This window comes from Rhinoderma darwinii, chromosome 1 (assembly GCF_050947455.1).
Source record: "Rhinoderma darwinii isolate aRhiDar2 chromosome 1, aRhiDar2.hap1, whole genome shotgun sequence".
In the NCBI taxonomy this organism is placed as follows: domain Eukaryota; kingdom Metazoa; phylum Chordata; class Amphibia; order Anura; family Rhinodermatidae; genus Rhinoderma; species Rhinoderma darwinii.
Window position 1 is genome coordinate 382,097,367 of NC_134687.1, and position 18,724 is coordinate 382,116,090.

Sequence of the window (18,724 nt, forward strand, 5' to 3'; positions counted from 1 at the left end):
AGGACTTTGTTAGGATCCTGGCTCCCATGGCAACCCATTGGCGGCCTGTGATCGGAATTATGGACCGCCGATGGGTGACAGAGGTCGCTATTGACCGCAGCATCTAAGGGGTTAAATGGTCGCGATCCAAGTAAACTTTGATCGCTTCCATTAGAGCAGGAGCCCGGCTGTCATGAGACAGCCGAGCACCCGCTCCAGCCTGCACGGGAGACCCATGCATAACTTAGACTAGGCCGCCGTGAAAAGGCAGTGGTCTAGTCTAAGGCTGTTAGTGATTGACGTGAAAAGGCATATTAATGATCACTAACTGGTTAGAGACCTTTCTTCACTCTGTCTGATTGACAGACTTATCTGTAACCGCATGAATACAAAAAAGATTTTCTCACTGGAGGAATTTATTGCTTCTGTGCAAGCTATCTGATTTTGGCTATAACTTAAAGGGGTATTCCGGTTAAAACAAAGGATCACCTATCCACTGAATAAGTGATAACTGCTAGATCGGTGGGGGTCCAACTTCTGGGACCCCCATGATTGACAGAATGGGGGTCCCGTATCCCCCATTCACCCCGATGCCGTAAGACCGCTTGCCAGGAGGAGTTGAAGGGAGTGGCCATCAAGTATGCGACCTGCCGCTACATTCAAGGTCTATGGCACTGACGGAAACTGCCGAGCACAATTCTTTGCCTCATGTCTGTTTTTGATCTTCTTTTCTTTTTTTTTTTTTAGCAGTTATACTTAACAATTTCTATTTCGTACAGATTTATAACTGTCTGTAGTCTGGGCTCCATTCACAGTGTATAGCCTGATGATGGCTTCTAGGGTAGTGCCTACAGTATTTTATTTACACTTCTACAGCAAACCAGAGCAATTCCAGTACTTGTTGATTCATAAGCAACACGAAAATAATTTTATCTGCTGTCGGATGCACGTGGAAAAAAATGCTTCTATAACTTTTTCCTTTTGGTGAACTCATATTGACTGTGCTCTAAATGATTTCACTAGTTTTCTGATTTAGGCTCTGTTCACATTTTCATTGTTCTTCCTTAACTAAAAGCCATGAAGCAGAGCCGGATACAATTGGTGCCCAATGGACCCCACTGGCTTATAATGTCTTCCATTGTGGTGTCCTTCATTTGGGCGTGAAGAATATTGTTGCATGCAGCACTATTCTTCCCATGAAATCTGACAAAGATCCACGACGGAGACTCGGAATGGAGCCTCCAATTCAGATGTGAACAGAGCCTTAGTGTGTACAGAACCTTTACTGTTGACCGCTGTAACGTTCTTTTATTGACACTTGATGTTACACTTATCTGGGAAAAATCTAACCATACGTATTGCAAAAGCAATGGGCACAGTGAGTCATTCATTCCCCGACAGAATTTCCTTCAGTGACTTGCTGCTTTTATTTTGAGGGACTTATGCCTACAGTATCCTTGGTTGCCATAGAGATTAGAAGAGTATGAATTTAAAATTGTATTTTTGAATCTGTAACGCCTTCTACAAATAGCTGTTTTGATCTCCTCCAATATGTGAATTAATGAACTTTCAATGAATCAATCACTCTTTAAATAACTACTGTCTCCGATATGTGCACTTATAATCCTATGACTCTCTTAATGATTTCTCATCTGTTCATTTGTGGACGTAAGGACCGTATTACACCGGCCAATTATTGGGCGAACGAGTATTCACAGAACGCTCGTTCCCAATAATTTCCCTGTGTAAACAGGGCGCTGATCAGCCGATAAACGAGCAAACGTTTGTTCATCGGCTGATTTATATCGTCTTAAGTAAACATGGAGACGTTCTGCCGACTTGATAGAAATGTATGGGTACAAGCGATCGTAGTAACTTCCCCATACTAGCTCCTTGTGAATGGAGCACACGAGTGCCGATCAACGAGCTGTCTGTGTAAGACCACCTTAAAGAGGCTCTGTCACCAGATTTCAAACCCCTATCTCGTATTGCAGCAGATCGGCTTCAATGTAGATCACAGTAACGTTTTTTTTTTTTCAAAAACGAGCATTTTTGGCCAAGTTATGACCATTTTTATATTTATGCAAATGAGCCTTTCTGTACAACTGGGCGTGTTTAAAGTTATGTACAAGTGGGCGTGTATTGTGTATGTACATCTGGGCGTTTTTACTTCTTTTACTAGCTGGGCGTTGTGAATAGAAGTGTATGATGCTGACGAATCCGCATCATCCACTTCTCTTCACAACGCCCAGCTTCTGGCAGTGCACAGACACACAGCGTGTTCTCGAGAGATCACGCTGTGACGTCACTTCCTGCCCCAGGTCCTGCATCGTGTCGGACGAGCGAGGACACATCGGCACCAGGCGACAGAGGCTACATCGACTTACCTGCAAACACCGATGCTGCTGCAGAATCAACTGTAGCCTCTGGTGCCGATGTGTCCTCGCTCGTCCGACACGATGCAGGACCTGGGGCAGGAAGTGACGTCACAGCGTGATCTCTCGAGAACACGCTGTGTGTCTGTGCACTGCCAGAAGCTGGGTGGTAACGAAGAGAAGTGGATGATGCCGATTCGTCAGCATCATACACTTCTATTCACAACGCCCAGCTAGTAAAACAAGTAAAAACGCCCAGATGTTACACACAATACACGCCCACTTGTACATAACTTTAAACACACCCAGTTGTACTTAAGAAAGGCTCATTTGCATAAATATAAAAATGGTCATAACTTGGCCAAAAATGCTCGTTTTTGAAAAAAAAAAAAGTTACTGTTATCTACATTGCAGCGCCGATCTGCTGCAATACGAGATAGGGGTTTGAAAATCTGGTGACAGAGCCTCTTTAAGAGTTGCCTATTCTAATAAAAATAAGAATAAAGCCTAATCCCACTTGCATAACCACTTTTCTGTAAGCTAATAAAAATAGAATACCTTTTCTTGTACTTTACATGATTGTAGCTTTTTTATTAATTAAGTTATATTCTATCCATGTAGTAATTTGCAAAAGTGTAAAGAATTCACCGACAATCAAAGTAATAGATTTTACCGGGTGTAATCTAACTTGGCATGGAGCTGAATGGATGGCGAGTATTGTAAAGGTAATTGAAACCTTTTAATTATTGTAGTATGCAGAGATCTATGCAACATGCTGTTTTGTTCATTAGTATTTATTAGTCAATGCATGGATAAGTGATTCTATCCATGATAGTCTCAAAGGTTGTCAATTTATTGGCTTCCTTATATATTACATCCATGAAACGAAAATCACTCTGAATATTTTTGCACACACTTTGAGTAAGACTAATATATGACTCAGGCACTCTCTCTATGTTGTTCTTTGAATCTCTGTGTCATGCGTGGTCCCCTAAGGCCCTGCACTAGGCATAGACAAAAAAAACCCATCTCAAATGTTCTTACCAATAAAGTTACAGTTTGTAGACTGTAGTTTTACTGAGGAACACTGTGTTGTTGAGGAACAATTTAGAACATTTCATACAGTAATGAGGGAATTCTCTGTGAAAGTAAGGCTATGCTCTGAAATTAGTTAAAGGAGCTGTCCAAAAATCGACAATTATCTATCCACAGGATAGGTGACAATTGTCTGATCGCTGTGGGCCCCCATACGGATCGCAAGAACATGGGTCTGAAGCCCCTTTTCCTCACTCACTCCCTGCAGTGAGGAGGAGTTTGAATGAAGCGCCGGTCGAACATGCGCCCGCCACTCCATTCAATGTCTGAGAGTGACGGAAACCGAGCGCAGTACTCTGCTGTTTTTGTCATTCCCATGGACTTTAATGCTCGACCGCCTCTTCGTTTAATGTCCTCCTCACTGGGCTTGAGCAGTGAGGAGGAGCAAGGGGGGTTGGGATCCCCGTTCTCTTGATCGGTGGGGCTCCCAGCAATCAGACAATTATCAGCTATCTTGAGGATAGGTAAGAATTTTCGATTCTGGGAATACCCCTTTAAATAAAAACTCTAGAGGCGAAACTGTATTTTTCTTACTAACCGTAAAATCCTTTTCTCGTCTATGTCATTGACACAGATGAGGACCGTTGGCATAACTACTGGCACTAGGAGGTGGACACTAAGCAAAAATGTGTTAGCGCCTCCTTCCATGCTATACCCGTCCTTCAGACACTTGGCTAACCAGTTTTAGCTTAGTGTCCATAGCTTGGCAGGTTCAGCTACTCCATTTTATTTTATTTTTTTCCCTTTTAGAGAAAATAAAAAAAGTGTGGCCTAACCTTACTGTTGACTGTTCTACCTCCAGAAGAAAAGGCGGAACAGTGGGGCTCCTTGTTCTTTGTTACCCGTCAGCCATGGTCACCCACTATTTCCTGTCCGCACCTTCCCCTCCCTCCCTCCTGCCCCCCTCCCCCCAAAAAATATTCTTCAGGTTTTCACTATCGGGGGCACTTCCTCTTTGATATGGGGGGTCTTAAACCACTACCTTTCCCCGGTCCTTCAGCAAGGCCTCCTTCCCTTGTTTGGCGTTTCTGCCTTCTTCCATGTGCTCGTCTTTCCTTCTAGTGTGACAGAATGGGCTGCAACGCCCTGTCCCCACAAACTTAGGTCCCAGCTTCTGGCTTTGCTGGACCGTGTCTGCAGGGGGGGTGAAGCCCCCAAACAGTGAATGTCTGTAACCACCCATTATGCCTGTTCCCACTGTGATACTAACCTCTTTTGCACGAACTGTCTCGGACAAAGACAGCATGTCGGTGAACCACCTCACCCAGTGCCCACCTGTTAGTCCTCACCTGGGAATCATTTGCACAATCCTCCTTTGAGGCAGCCGGGTTAGCCCTGCGGTTTTCGCCTCCACTTGGGGTTAGTAGAGCCGCTACTGAATGGGCCAAACAGTTTAGTCAACGCATCCTTACTGGCGCCCTGCCTGAAGAACTGGTTAAACTTGCCCACCAATTTTCCCAAACAGGAAAGCATCTCTGTGAGGTCTCACTAGATGCGGCCCGGTTACTAGCTCGTTCTTCAGCACTATCGGTTACCAATCGCACGGCACTAAAAGATATTTAACAGTTCTTTCTTTCTCAGACTCTCGTTTGTTCGGCAGTCGCTTGGACGAGATAATCTCTGAGGCCACGGGCGATCAGAGCTCTCATATACCCCAGAGCAGTCCATGTCACTCGTGTCCTGTCAGGAAGACTATGGTTCAGTTTCGGTCCTTTCGCATTTCTCTACTCCCGCACCCTGCTTCCAGGAAGAAAATTCCGCAGGACCAGAGGAAGAAGCCTTCCTTTAAGCCGCGGTTTTTTTGGCATCCTCAGGCTTCCAAACATGCTCCCAGCTCAACTAATTTGTGTGTCTCCTTTTTACGGGACATCTGGCTCTGCCCCTTTTACGATGCCTGAGTACGTGAGGTAGTCTCCATGGGCTACAGAATAGATTTTTATTCCATACCCCCTAATCACTGCTTCCGATCAGATATCTTCTTTGCGGTGCTCATGTTCATTGTAATTCTGGAGTGTGTTAGGCAGCGTCCAAGCCCACCATAGCCCTCTGGATTCGAAATACAATTGGCAAGGTGTACCGGTCGAAGGGCAGGGAGCCCCACTTCCTGGTGGCGGCCCATTCCACTAGAGCGGTGGGCAACTCATGGGCAGTTCAGCATAGGGCTTCGGCTCTACAGGTGTGTAAGGCTGCTACTTGGTCTACTATAGTAGATACCTTTGCATCCTCCGATCCCTCTCTTGGTCGCACGTTTCGCAAGCGGCGGTGCAATCACCACACTCCGTGGGTTCTTTGTCACCCCTGGGGACTGCTTTTGAACATTCCTAGGTCCTCATCTTTGTCCCCCAATGATTCAAACAAGAAAACAGGATATTTGTTACCCATTATAAAAATTCCTTTATCAAGTTCCTTTTAGGTGTTCTGGCTGGGTTTTTTTTCTATGGTTTTGTGTCAACAGTTATCAATTTTAGCTGTGTCCGTTTCTGGTTTTCTCTGCTTCTCTTACTGCTCATGTGCAAACTGGTTCACTCAGTGTCTGCAGGCGGGGTATAGCATAGTAGGAGGAGCTAACAATTTTTTGCTTCGTGTATGCTTCCTGTTGGCAGCTGCTATACCCAAGGTTGTCATCTGTGCCCCCAAATGAACGTGACAAGAAAGGGATTTTACAGCAAATAAGAAAGATCCTGTTTTTGCTTTTATTGCTTCTTTAAGTAATTTTTAAGCAAAGTCCTACTTTCACTGAGACTTCCCTCATTGCTGTTTTGAAAGTTTTAAAATGTTCCTTCTGCAGGAGACTCCAAAATGCAACTTTGTCCGTAAAAATACTTGCTGTGAAAGGAACAGTTTGTTTGTTACTGAGTAACAAATGACAGAATTTTAAATGTTGTACGGCAAAAGTGAGGCTGCTTGTTTGGTAGATTAGATTGCCCCATGAAAATAATTTCTCAGAATAGGTGATAAATATATGTTTGCTACTGGTCTGAAAGCTGGGACTACCAGCAAAAATGAGAATGAGCGCCCCGTGTCCCATATTTGAATGGAGTGGTGTGCATGTATGCGCACTGCCGTTCATTCATGCTCTATGGGACTTATGGAGATAGTCGAGCGATGTACTCTGCTATTTACGTCAGTCCCATAGAGAATGAATGGACCGGTAGCGCTTGTGGAACAGTCTCTTTAACCTAACAAAATCTAAACTTCCTATATCGTGTGACGTGCTAATAACCTTTCCTAACACAGACTGGGGTATTTAGATGCAGCTGAGCGTATTCACTTGCCAGTTTCTGCAGAATTGTAGCTAGGCTTTCCTTCACATAAAAAGATTCAAAGATTCAGTTTGCTGCCCAAGCCCTGTATCTAAATACCATAGCCAAGGCAGAGTAGCTTGTTGGCATACCCCCGGCTCCAGGGGTACATGACCTGCCAGCCCCCTTAGCTGCACTCCTTGTTTCAGTAGCTCATTGACTTTTTTTATTGGGAGAGATTGTGCATATCTATTCTCGGATTTGGTTGGGTCCCAGCTGTTGAACCCCGTCAATCAGTAGTAAGTCTGTGGTAGGGATTACTTCTGCAGATTAGCATCGATTTTAGGAGTTATTAGTTCTGTGATACATGTACACAGAATTGTATATGAGGAGAAGTCTGTCTTCTGTGACAATTTGCCCTTTAAAAATAGTGTCATTAGTACAGTATGTGTAGTTTTTTTTTTCTTTAAGGTATGTTTGCATTTGTTTTTTTCTTTAAGCATCAGGCAACAAGAAGGCACAGTGATGCTTGGGCCGAAAGTTTACGTTATAGAAGACCTGACCTTGACTGCATGACTGGATTGAGACGAATCTCCTTAAATTGCAACACACTTGTCGGAGACCAGGGAGCAAAGGCAATAGCAAATGTACTTGGAGAGGACCTGTGGTTGAAAGGTATGAGGAAATAAATAAGAAAAACATATTGCAAATTTCAAAAGGTTTACCCTTACAGTAAATTAGTCCTACTCACACAGCTGAGGGTTGTTACAATGTGTTATTGTGGACAGTCTTAAAATAAAAGTCGCTTTCAAATCTCTTTCCTGTTCTGGAATCCAGCCCAGAGGCATACCAAACCATGTTGGCGCACACAAATAAACATGGATACACACCCACCGGTACTTTCTCGATACAGTTGTTGCCCTTATTAAAAAACAAAAAAACACATAAATAACCTAACCTACACCTAAAGAATGCTGCCATACTGTACATCTGCCCAATTCTGCCATAACGTGCTTAAATAACGACATTGAGAACCATTTAATATTCTCATATAGCAAGATCAATTAATGCAAGACTGACCAAATATTAGTTCATTATAATGGGAATTAGGAGTACTCATTATAGTTACAATATTATGCACAAACTCTTATATATATATATATATATATATATATATATATATACACACACACTCACACACTATACTAGTATACACTTACACATATGTACTTCTCCATAGGGTCGTGTTTCCAGATTTTTCTCCCCTAGCCACTGAGATTTATTGCCCTGACAATAAGTCACTGTGCTACAGTCTTTTATTGCTACATTTACAAATAGTTGTATCATGCAACAAAAACATACAAGCATCCAATATTGCCTACATAATAGTGCAGAACAATACAGTTGTCAACAAAACACTGCCAAATAGTGCTCAAAAAATAGTCCAATACAGTTCTTCATGACTATATAAGCTTTTGAACTCCATTTTTCTATAAAACAATGTATTATGCGATTTTTAACACCTTCCCGACATCCGCCGTATATATACGGCGCACGCCGGGTGGGGGAATATGGAACGGGCTCACGGGCTGAGACCGCTCCATGGAGCGAATGTGTCGGCTGTGTGTTACAGCCGACACTTCCGGGTAACGAGCGGGATCCCGTTCGAGCGCGATCCCGCTTGTTTAACCCGTTAAATGCCGCTTTCAATTGCGATTGCGGCATTTAAATTACTTGCGACCCCCTGTAACGTCCCAATGGCCCCTCCGCGGCGAGATCGGGGGCAGCCGTTGGTTGGCAAAGTTGCCTGGGGGCCTGACGAAGTCCCCCAGGTCCGCCAACTTTGTACTCCTATGAAGCCCTGCCTCTGGCAGGACTTCATAGGAGACTGTCAGAATCGCAATATACTGCAATACATTAGTATTGCAGTATATCGTGCAAGCGATCTGACGATCGCTGGTTAAAGTCCCCTAGGGGGACAAGTAAAAAACAGTAAAATTAAAGTTTTTTTTTTTTTTTGTTTTTTTTAACAAATAAAAAAAAAGAAAAAAATTAAAAGCTTAAAAAACCCCCCTTTTCCCATTTTCCCTCAAGCACAATGTAAAAAAAATAAAAAGCTAACATAATTGGTATCGACGCGTGCGGAGAAGTCTGAACTATTACAATATATCATTATTTAGTCCGCACAGTGAACGCTGTAAAAAATAAAAAATTCAAAACATCAGAATTGCTGTTTTTTGGTCTCTTCTTCTCCCACAAAAAATGAAATAAAAAGTCTCACATACCCCAAAATGGTACCAATATAAATTGCAGCTCGCCCCGCAAAAAATAAACCCTCACATGGCTAAATCGACAGAAAAATAAAAACTTTATGGCTCTCAGAATGTGGCGACAAAACTAAAATTTTATTTTTAACAATGTTTTTTCCTTGTAAAAGTAGTAAAACATAAAGAAAACTATATAAATGTGGTATCGCTGTAATCGTATTGACCCGCAGAATAAAGTTAACATGCCGTTTTTACCGTGCGGTGAACGCTGTAAAAACAAAATCACCCAAAAGGTTGAGGAATCGCAGTTTTTTTCCTATTCCACCCCATATATATATTTTTCCTCGTTTCCCACTATGTAATATGGTACAAAAAATGGTGCTGTGAAAATCTACAACTCGTCCTGCAAAAAACAAGCCCTCATATGGCAATAATGATGGAAAAATAAGAGTTATGGCTTTTGGAAGGTGAGGAGGAAAAAACAAAAAGTGAAAATCCGAAAAATGGCTGCGGAGGGGAGGGGTTAAGCAACTTTTAAATTGGTTGTTATTTAAAAAAATTTTACTCTTTGACATACAGCTTCTATGTATCCTGTGTATATATAGAACCTGTATCTTGCCATCAAAGCCGACTCTGTCAGGTCAGCAGGACTAACGGCTTTAGTGAGCAATGGTCCTGCGTGTCTGTAACACGCAGGATCCAGTATATAACGATTATATTGAAGTTCATGAACTTAGATGTGATCAATTAAAAGCTGTCAGAGAGACGAAGGACCAGCGTTCACTGAAGTAGTCTATGTATACAGGATACACAGAAGCTGTATCTCAAAAAGTAAAACCTTTTTTGTAATAAAAACCTATTTAAACTTTTGCAGAATCCCATTATACAGTTTTATATAAAAAAAAATGGACTTCAAAGTTTTACATAACTTTTAAGTTGACACCAAGTTGACACAATAGCCTTTAATTTGACACACATGCATGCACATTTACTACATACATACATATGCATTCGAACATACAAACGCACGCTCTCATGTACACAGTCACAACATACATCCATTACACAAACTTTCACTCAATGGGAACCTGTCAGCAGTTTCGAGGTCTCAAAACTGCTGACAGAGTTATATAGGGGGGCGGGAATGCATTTTAGAACGTACCTTTTTTTTTTGGTCATGCAACATGCATAACCGAGAAAATGTTGTATATTTCTCCCAAGCTCCAATGGCAAGTGCCACTGAGGCAGGACTTTATGTTCAAGAGCTCCGGCATTGCATGCTGCCAGCCCTGCCCATCTGTTCTGAGTGATGCTCTAGCGGTCTGGTGATTGGCCGCTAGAGCCATCACTCAGACCAGAGAGTGGCATTAGCGAGCACCACGGCATGGGTATCCAACTTTGGTAAGTATAATATGTCCTTACGCTCCCCTATATCACCCTGCCAGCAGTTTTGAGGTTTCAAAACTACTGACAGGTTCCCTAATAGTGCCACATATCTGGACGTGAAGTAGCACAGCTGTGTATGTGGCAGGCAGTTGCCAAGCTAAACACTGAGCATGTGATTACTACTGTCCATATTACTGTATAAGACATTGTACTGAAGATGGGACCCCTGACTGCTGACATATTATTATGCTGCCGGCTGTCCCAACTACCGAGTGTCATATACAGTAAGATGGATTGTAGGCAACATTTGCCTGCCACCCTGACAGCATCTGCGCTTTGCATTCATCTGAGGAGTAAAAGGGAGGTTTTAACATGTAATGGCGGGCAAATTATATAACAGCAGACTGAGCCTAATTGCACTACAATGTACTGATGTTTTCGATTACGTGTGCTAATTTAGACCAACCGTGGTAATTTTAGATCTGTTTAAACTCGGATTCGAGTTGCTCTTCTATATTATATATTTGAACTTAAAGCGTATGTAGCTCTTTGGGTGACTTTTCATAATAAGCGCTCATATGTGTGTACATGACAAGTAACACTATTTCTGGCCACTATATGATTCGAATATTGCATTTTTTTTTAGCAGTTTTCCCCTGTGTGGGCTCTCTCTTATTCTCCGTTTTCTCTGAGCTATTGGGCGGAGTCTAACAGCTATCGTGACTTCTCTGTTTGCATTGTATAGAAGAGGAGAATCCTGTTCTCCTATATCTAGCTATTACATTTATAGAAGCAGCAGCAGCATGAAGGACGTTGTACAGCGGTAATGAGCAGTGTAGCTGAGACTCCAATACTGGGGTGGTATACAACACTTACTAGTAAGCTGCAGCTGCGTCTGTGTGTGTGTGTGTGTGTGTGTGTGTGTGTGTGTGTGTGTGTGTGTCTCTCTCTGACTCTGCTTCTGCTATCTCCAGCCTCTCCCCTCTCCACAGACTTCTATAGGACGCAAGTAACCTGATCTTTCAGTGAGCTGGTTATCCGCCTCGTCTTGAGGAGATGAAAAAAGCAGTAAATTCACAGTTAGATAAAAGTTAGTAGGGGGGAGCCTGATAAGTGGAGAAGTGGCATTTGTCCCTGATCAGATATATTACAAAGTTTCTTATATTCACTTGTACTATTGATTTATGCAAAGTTTTGTTGAAAAATAAGTGAACATTTAAAGTGTAAATCCAGTTATATCCAATTTTATTGGGTTAAAATGTAAAGTTTTAGATTAACTCTACCAAAGAAGTTAACTATATAGCCTAAATTAGAAGCTCAACCATAGTACCAAAGAAGCTCCTCGGCAGGTCCAATCCATAGCTTAAATTAGGCAGAGTACTATTAATAATATAGACTGGGCCCGATTACTGGGATTAGGCATGCAATGGGCAGCTTTTGTTTTGTCATCCCTTACATTTTGTTTTATAGTTTTAAAAATAATAAGACAATTTTCCAATGCAATACTAGTATGTACTAGTCTATTTTTTTCATTGCTTATTATGGGGCTAACAAAATGTTTGTTATTAAGGTATGCTATTGATTGAGTCATATTTTTTCCCCCTTCTCTAGCACTAGACATACGGCAGTGTGGAATATCCAATGAGGGCGCAAAAGCATTTCTTCATGCACTGCAAACCAATACAACTCTGATGGTCTTGGATATAAGAAAAAATCCACTTATTGGTATGAACCAGTTTCTTTATGCTCAGAGCCTGTTCACATCAGCGCTTGCTTTCAGTTGATGGGCTCTGTCGGAGCTTTCCGTCGGAGTATCCCATCAATGGAAAGGCAGATGGAAAACATAGCTTCCGTTTGCATTACCATTGATTTCAATGGTAATGTTTCCATTGCTAATGGTTTCCGTTTGTCTCCGTTTCGTAAGGTTTCTGTTTTTTGGACAGACTCGATAGAGTAGTCCACTATACCCTTAAATGTAAAATGTACTGGTTTTTGTTCTCAACTGTGTTTTATAAAAACCACATGTGCACGCTAATACAAATGTCTTTCTTATAAAGCTGTACATTTATTTAATCTTTTGTGAAGGCATCTTTACAATTCAAAGCAGCATATTCAGATAGATTTTTCTAACAGCTTGTATACCATCAAATTGCATTTTAGATACATTTTCGGTTTTTTGTTTTAGGCTTCGTTCACATCTGCGTCAGGGCTCCGTTCTGGCGTTCCGTCTGAACTTCCTGTCAGAACGGAGCCCTGACTGAAACAAACAGAATGAATACCGCAGTCGACTATGGTATTGCTTCCGTCAAAACGACGGAACCCTTGCACAACTGAGACAAACGGAAATCATTTGCACCGGATCCGACACCGTTGAAATCAGTGGTGATGGAAATGGAAACCTGTGGTTTCCGTTTGTTTTAATCAGGGCTCCGTTCCATTGGAGCTTCCCATTAGAACAGAGCCCTGACGCAGTTGCGAACTAAGCCTTAGGGTGCGTTCACATATATTCGTTGCATCTGTTTTGTTTGTCTGAAGTGATTACAACTGATACAAAAATTTATGAAAAAATATATGTTGCCATCAGTCTTTTTCGCAGTTTTTTTTTACTGCAAAACCATCAGTTGTCAGTTTTTACCACAATGGTCCACCAAACAGCTAGTCTGTTGTGTACTTGTCATTTCATAAAACTTCTGACGTGATCCTGGCATGTCAGGGCTCTCCTTGTCTGCTCCGTTCTCGGCGCTACACCTGAAGTCTGACACACATCGTAATGTCACGTGTGTTATATTCAGTGCAGCACCTAGAGGGAAAGCCCAGAAGGCAGCTGCTGTCCACTCGCCTCAGATCAGATCTTCGAAGCAGCCTTGTGAACCTGCAAAGACAGATGAAATTCATATGTATTTAGTGCCACACACACCCATGTAGATAAGGCCGCAGTGCCCTCTGTAGATAAGGCCGCAGTGCCCTCTGTAGATAAGGCCGCAGTGCCCTCTGTAGATAAGGCCGCAGTGCCCTCTGTAGATAGCACCACACACAGCCCCCTGTAGATGGTGCCACCCATGCCCACTCTCTAGATGGCACCATTGGGGCTCCATCTAGCAGTGGAATCCCAAGCCAGAGCGTTGCCGACGTTCTGGCCAGGGATTCCGCTCCTCCAATCCCCGGCAAGACCGTCTGCAATGCTCTGGCAATCCTATAGAAAGTTATGGGATCCGTTCTAGCATCAGTTTCCCTTCAGCTTTTCTGCAACATGTCGGAGGGAAACTGATAGGGACAACATATATATGTGAACAGCCCTTTATGCATACATTAGCTGTATTTGAAAAAGAAACCAATAATGTAGGACCACTTTTGTTTTTTTTCTTGTAGACCATTCGTTGCTGAAGACTGTTATTGAAAGAGTACTTTTGAATGCCCATGACACAAATTCTGAGGTATGGTTTATTGTCTGTATCGTACTGCTTAAAGGGGTTTTCCAGCCACTAAAAAGTGATGGCCTATTCTCAGGATAGGCCATCAATAGCTGATGGGTCGGGGTCCGACTTTCGGGACCCCCTGCCGATCAGCGGGTTTGAAGGGGCCGCAGCGCTCGTAGGATAGGCCATTAATTTTTAGTGAATGGAAAACCCCTTTAAAGTCAGTTCAATACTGAACAATTTATTATTTTTATATTTTTTTTCAAGTGTACATTTCAGTGTAATTTTGGAGGAGTGTTCCTCTGCTGTGAACAGTTGTAGTGTGTATGAACCATATATACTTTCTGGGCAGATCTCTCTGCATATATCTTCATTGTTACAGCTAAGTGGTCCCTATTAACATGTGCTTCTTGTGCAAAAGGCTATCAGGCAGCTACACCCCAGCACGCCACAGTAGGCTGATAATTTGAATGGGCCTTACATAAGCCTTCACAAAAACTCGGCAGCGCTCCGTGAGCTCACATGGAGGAGGGAGCCTAGTCCTCATTCTCAGAACACTGCCTACATGACAGTAGTTTGAGATATGTACTATATATACACTTGTTCTGGTTATAGCCTTTTCCCTCCTCCCAAGCTTGTTAGATGAAAAGGGTGGAGATTCTGAACTAGCTCTGAAATGAACTGCTCTTGGATTAAGAGAATATAAGCTAAATGTATAACCCCCTTCACCGGGGGGCGTTTCTAAAGGCTCATGGGCCCCGATGCAAAGATCCTCCTTGGGCCGCCGCCCCCAAATTTCTCATGGCCGATGGCCCGCCGCTGTCAGCTGCATCGCTGGGTCTCCTAAATGATCCAAAAATGCAGCACTAGCATCCGGGGGCGTCACTAAGGACTTAAAACATCAGGGGGAATAGCCCCAATACATATGTGCCCCCCCCCCAAAAAAAAGGTGTATGTATGTATGTGTATATATATATATATATATATATATATCTATCTATAGCAATACGACCCTTTCGCTATGGATAGGATTAGATACAGCAGCTCAGCAGACTGTATCACACATGATAGGATTAGATATAGAGCCCAGCTTGCTGACATTGCGGCTCCAGCGCTGGACCCAGGAAAGGTAATTATAAGACTTTTTCTTTTTTATGTGTTACTAATCATTTTTGTGTCTTTGTGTTTTTTACAAGTTCGGGTGTTGCACTACTTCAGATTCGAGGACTACTTCGATAACTGCATATTTTTATTCCCAATAAAATGGGTAACAAGGGTTGTGTGTGGGATTTTTATTTCAATAAAATATTTTTCTATGTCTTTGTATTTTTTTTAAACTTATTACTACCACCTTAGTAATGACTGCTGGCTGATTGACAACGCCCATTACTAAGGCTGGTCTTAATGTTAGACGTTAGGAGGCTAACACCCCCATTATTACCCTTGTACCCACCGTCACCAGGGGTACCGGGAAGTGCCGGGTACGATCCAGTATCCGACCATCTGTAGTGACGGACGGGCACTAGGGCGGCAGCAGGCTGGTATTATTAGGCTGGGAAAGCCCAAAAACAGTGGCCCTTCCCACCCTGGTAATATTAGCCTGCTGCTGCTATGTTGTATCTGGCTGGTTATAAAAATGGGGGAACCCCACATCTTGCTGTCCAATTATTTATAAAACAAATGACGTGGGGTCCCTCCCCATTTTTCATAACCAGCCAGATACAATGCAGCGGCTTAGCATTACCAGGGTGGGAAGGGCCACTGTCTTTGGCCTTTCCCAGCCTAATAATACCAGCCTGCGGCCGCCCCAGTGCCAGCCATCACTACAGAGGGTTGGGTACTGGATCGTACCCGGCTCTTCCTGGCACCCCTGGTGGCGGTGGGTACCGGGGTAATAATGGGGGTTAGTGTTAGCCTTTCCACCGGCTAACACTAAGCCCCGCCTTAGTAATGGACGCTGTCAATCAGTCAGCGGCCATTAGTAAGGTGGTAGCGATAAAGTTTAAAAAAAGTACAAAGACATAGAAAAAATAGATTTATTGAAATAAAAAATAAAACACACAACCGTCATTAACCATTTTATTGGGAATAAAAAAGCAGTCATCGAAGAAGTCCTCGAATCCGACGTAGTCCAACGACTGAACTTGTAAAAAAAAAAAAAAAATTTGTATGGGCCTGTTCACATCACCGCTGCCCTTCCGTTGAGGGGTTCCGTCGAGTACACCCCTTAACAGAAAGGCAAACTGAAACCTTGATCTCAATGGTGGCGGAAACTTTGCTAAAGGTTTCCGTCTGTCACCACTGTGGCAGGGTTCCATTGTTTTGCTTTGTCGACTACGCTATTGATTCCGCCAAAACAACGGAACCCGTTCACAACGATGACAAACGGAAACCATTAGCAAAGTTTCCATCACCATTGTCTTCGGCCGCAGCGGAGGTCCTCACTCCATCACGTGTCGGGATGTTGGGGGCAGTGCATAGCGTTGTGATGTCATGCGCTGCGCACAGCGCTGTGACGTCAGAACCTCCGCTGTGCTCTGGAAAGAGGGAGGGTAAGTACTGTCAGTTACTATAGTAATAGGGGCCCGTGTAGTTTATTACATAGGCACCAGTTACTATAGTAACTTTTCATTGATGTGTTGTGGGGAGCCGCGGCCCCCCCTGGCTTCGGGGCCCGGTCGCAATCGCTGCAACCCCTATAGTTACGCCCCTGCCCTTCACATTAACATTATCTATTTCATAGTGTATTCAGAAAAATTTATATATTTTCTTTAATGTTTCCCTTAGAGAAGGGCATCACACATTTTGACATTTGAGGTTAGCACTGAATGAAATGTACCTCTTATACCCTCTTCAGACTGTACAAGTCTGGAGCACGAAATTAAAAAGATATAATGCACAATATGTTGTTTTTTTTGGATCCTGCCAGGGCTAAGATGGCTGGCTTTTTGGAACGTTACTTACAAAAGTCTGAACAAAAGCATGCATTTTTTTTTAAAGTTGATTATGTTACAGTTATAAATCCTTCCTGTGAGAACGGATGATTTCTGCAGATATTATAGTCCTTAACATGTGGGGATTTAGGGAAATGATTCCCGTTGCTCAACCTTACAATACACAGCATGTTACTTAATACCATAAAAGTATATGAGCGTTGACAGGATTTTTGGGGTTAGTTGGGCCATTACTGCTATGTTTTAAGTGACCTATCAAGTTAACCCTGCTTTGTAGGTTAAAGAAAAGTATTCCTTGAGTGTACTGCAGATTTGTCTTGTAATATAATATAATAAAGTTCTATGTATCAGCCACTTTATAGTTCAATAATCCTGGTAATTGGGTATTTGACAAAAATAGTCCTGAACTAGTAATCTGTGTTCAACCAATATTGAGGAACTTGGCAATTGGTGTACTAGAAGTGAAAGGACGTATTGAAGTCCTTGGGACTGTATATATTGTATTAAGGGATATGTACACCTTTTAACATCGTTTTTGTGTTGTGTTTTTTTTTTAAAATAAAATTGTGCATCAGTGTCATTGCTGCAACTTCCTAAATACAGTTTATGAAAAATTATTTTTACTTTTTGAGATACAGCTGCTTTGTATCCTGTCTACAGAGCAGACCTGAGACCTGAATCCATCAGCGCTGGGAAACTGAATTCATCCGGTCAGCGGGACTGACGGGTTCAGTGACAGCGGGTCCTGCGTGTCTTTGACACGCAGGATCCACCTGTATCGATCACATCTAAGTTCATAACTTAGATGTGATCGTTAACTGCTCGATCCTGCGTGGACCCGCTGACACTGAACTCGTCAGTCCTGCGGACCTGACGGATATAGGATTCAGTGCAAGATACAGCTGATCTGTAGACAGAATACAAAGCAGCTCAAAAAGTAAAAAATAATTTTTAATAAAATGTATTTAGGAAGTTGCACCAATCACACTGCACAATTTTATTTAAAAATATAAATAAAAACTGTCAAAGGTGTACGGAATCTATGGTAAGCCTTCTGACAGATTTTGCTTTTGCGCAATTGGATTATTTTTTTTTACTTTCAGTATTCACGAAAGTCCTGTACTCAAGTCTCATGGCCCTGTGTGCCAGGTTTTCATTTTTGGCAATTGCCTAACAAAGAGCTTTCCCAAACCATATCCCATGTCAATCACTGATCGTAACAAATGTCTGTGAATGTAAATTAAAAATATTATATTTTTAATAGGAGAGTTATGGGGAAACTTCTCATAACTAGGAGAACAAAACATGCCAGCATATGAATTCTGCAGGTGGTCATTATGCTGTGATTTAGAGTGAAATCCGATTTAATCCACCTTCTGACATACCACAGTGACACCAGAAGCTGTAACCAATGGGAATCTATGAGAACTGATTCCCAAATAGGTCGTGGCATTCTGTATAGCCCCTTCGAGCATTAGTATAAAATTCATATTAGAGGTTTCCAGTAAGGGAAATCTATATCTAATTTAAAGAACAACTCCAGTGGTAACACAACTTTCCATGTGGGGGGACCTGACTGTATACCGCACTCTACACTTCTTTTATGTGTACTGTACTTACTTTTTGAACTGCTGCCTTGTCTCTGCTTAAAAAAAGCCTGTATCTTGATGCTTAGATTTTCCCAGTTTTCCTTCCTCTGCTTTGCTATCAATCCCATGATGCTTCCGCACAACATCACATGACCAGCTAAAGACCATATAATTTCTGCATGCTGGGGGACACTATCATTCTCTCTATATTCTCCTAAATAATCTGAGAAACCATAAGTATACAGACAGGGAGGCTGCACTATATTCTTCTACATTATACCCATGTGACCGGAAACTTTCTAAGTATCAGTGGCAAGGCTGGCCTTAGGATAGATGGCGCCCGTACGAAATTATCTTTCGGCCCCCCACCTCCATCATAAAAAAAAAAAATGCCCCATCCACGGTATAATGCCCTATATAG

General features: G+C 42.4%; 1 protein-coding gene across 2 annotated transcripts in view; it reads left to right on the forward strand.

Moving 5' to 3' along the window:
- CEP78 (centrosomal protein 78) overlaps nt 1–18,724 on the forward strand; it is a 174,163-nt gene that overhangs the window by 86,882 nt on the left and 68,557 nt on the right. For both annotated transcript variants that reach the window (XM_075828331.1, XM_075828324.1), the window contains exons 5-8: nt 2,976–3,079; nt 7,192–7,366; nt 11,956–12,069; nt 13,714–13,778. In XM_075828331.1, coding sequence (XP_075684446.1) covers nt 2,976–3,079; nt 7,192–7,366; nt 11,956–12,069; nt 13,714–13,778 — 458 coding nt within the window. The remainder of the gene's footprint in view (nt 1–2,975; nt 3,080–7,191; nt 7,367–11,955; nt 12,070–13,713; nt 13,779–18,724) is intronic.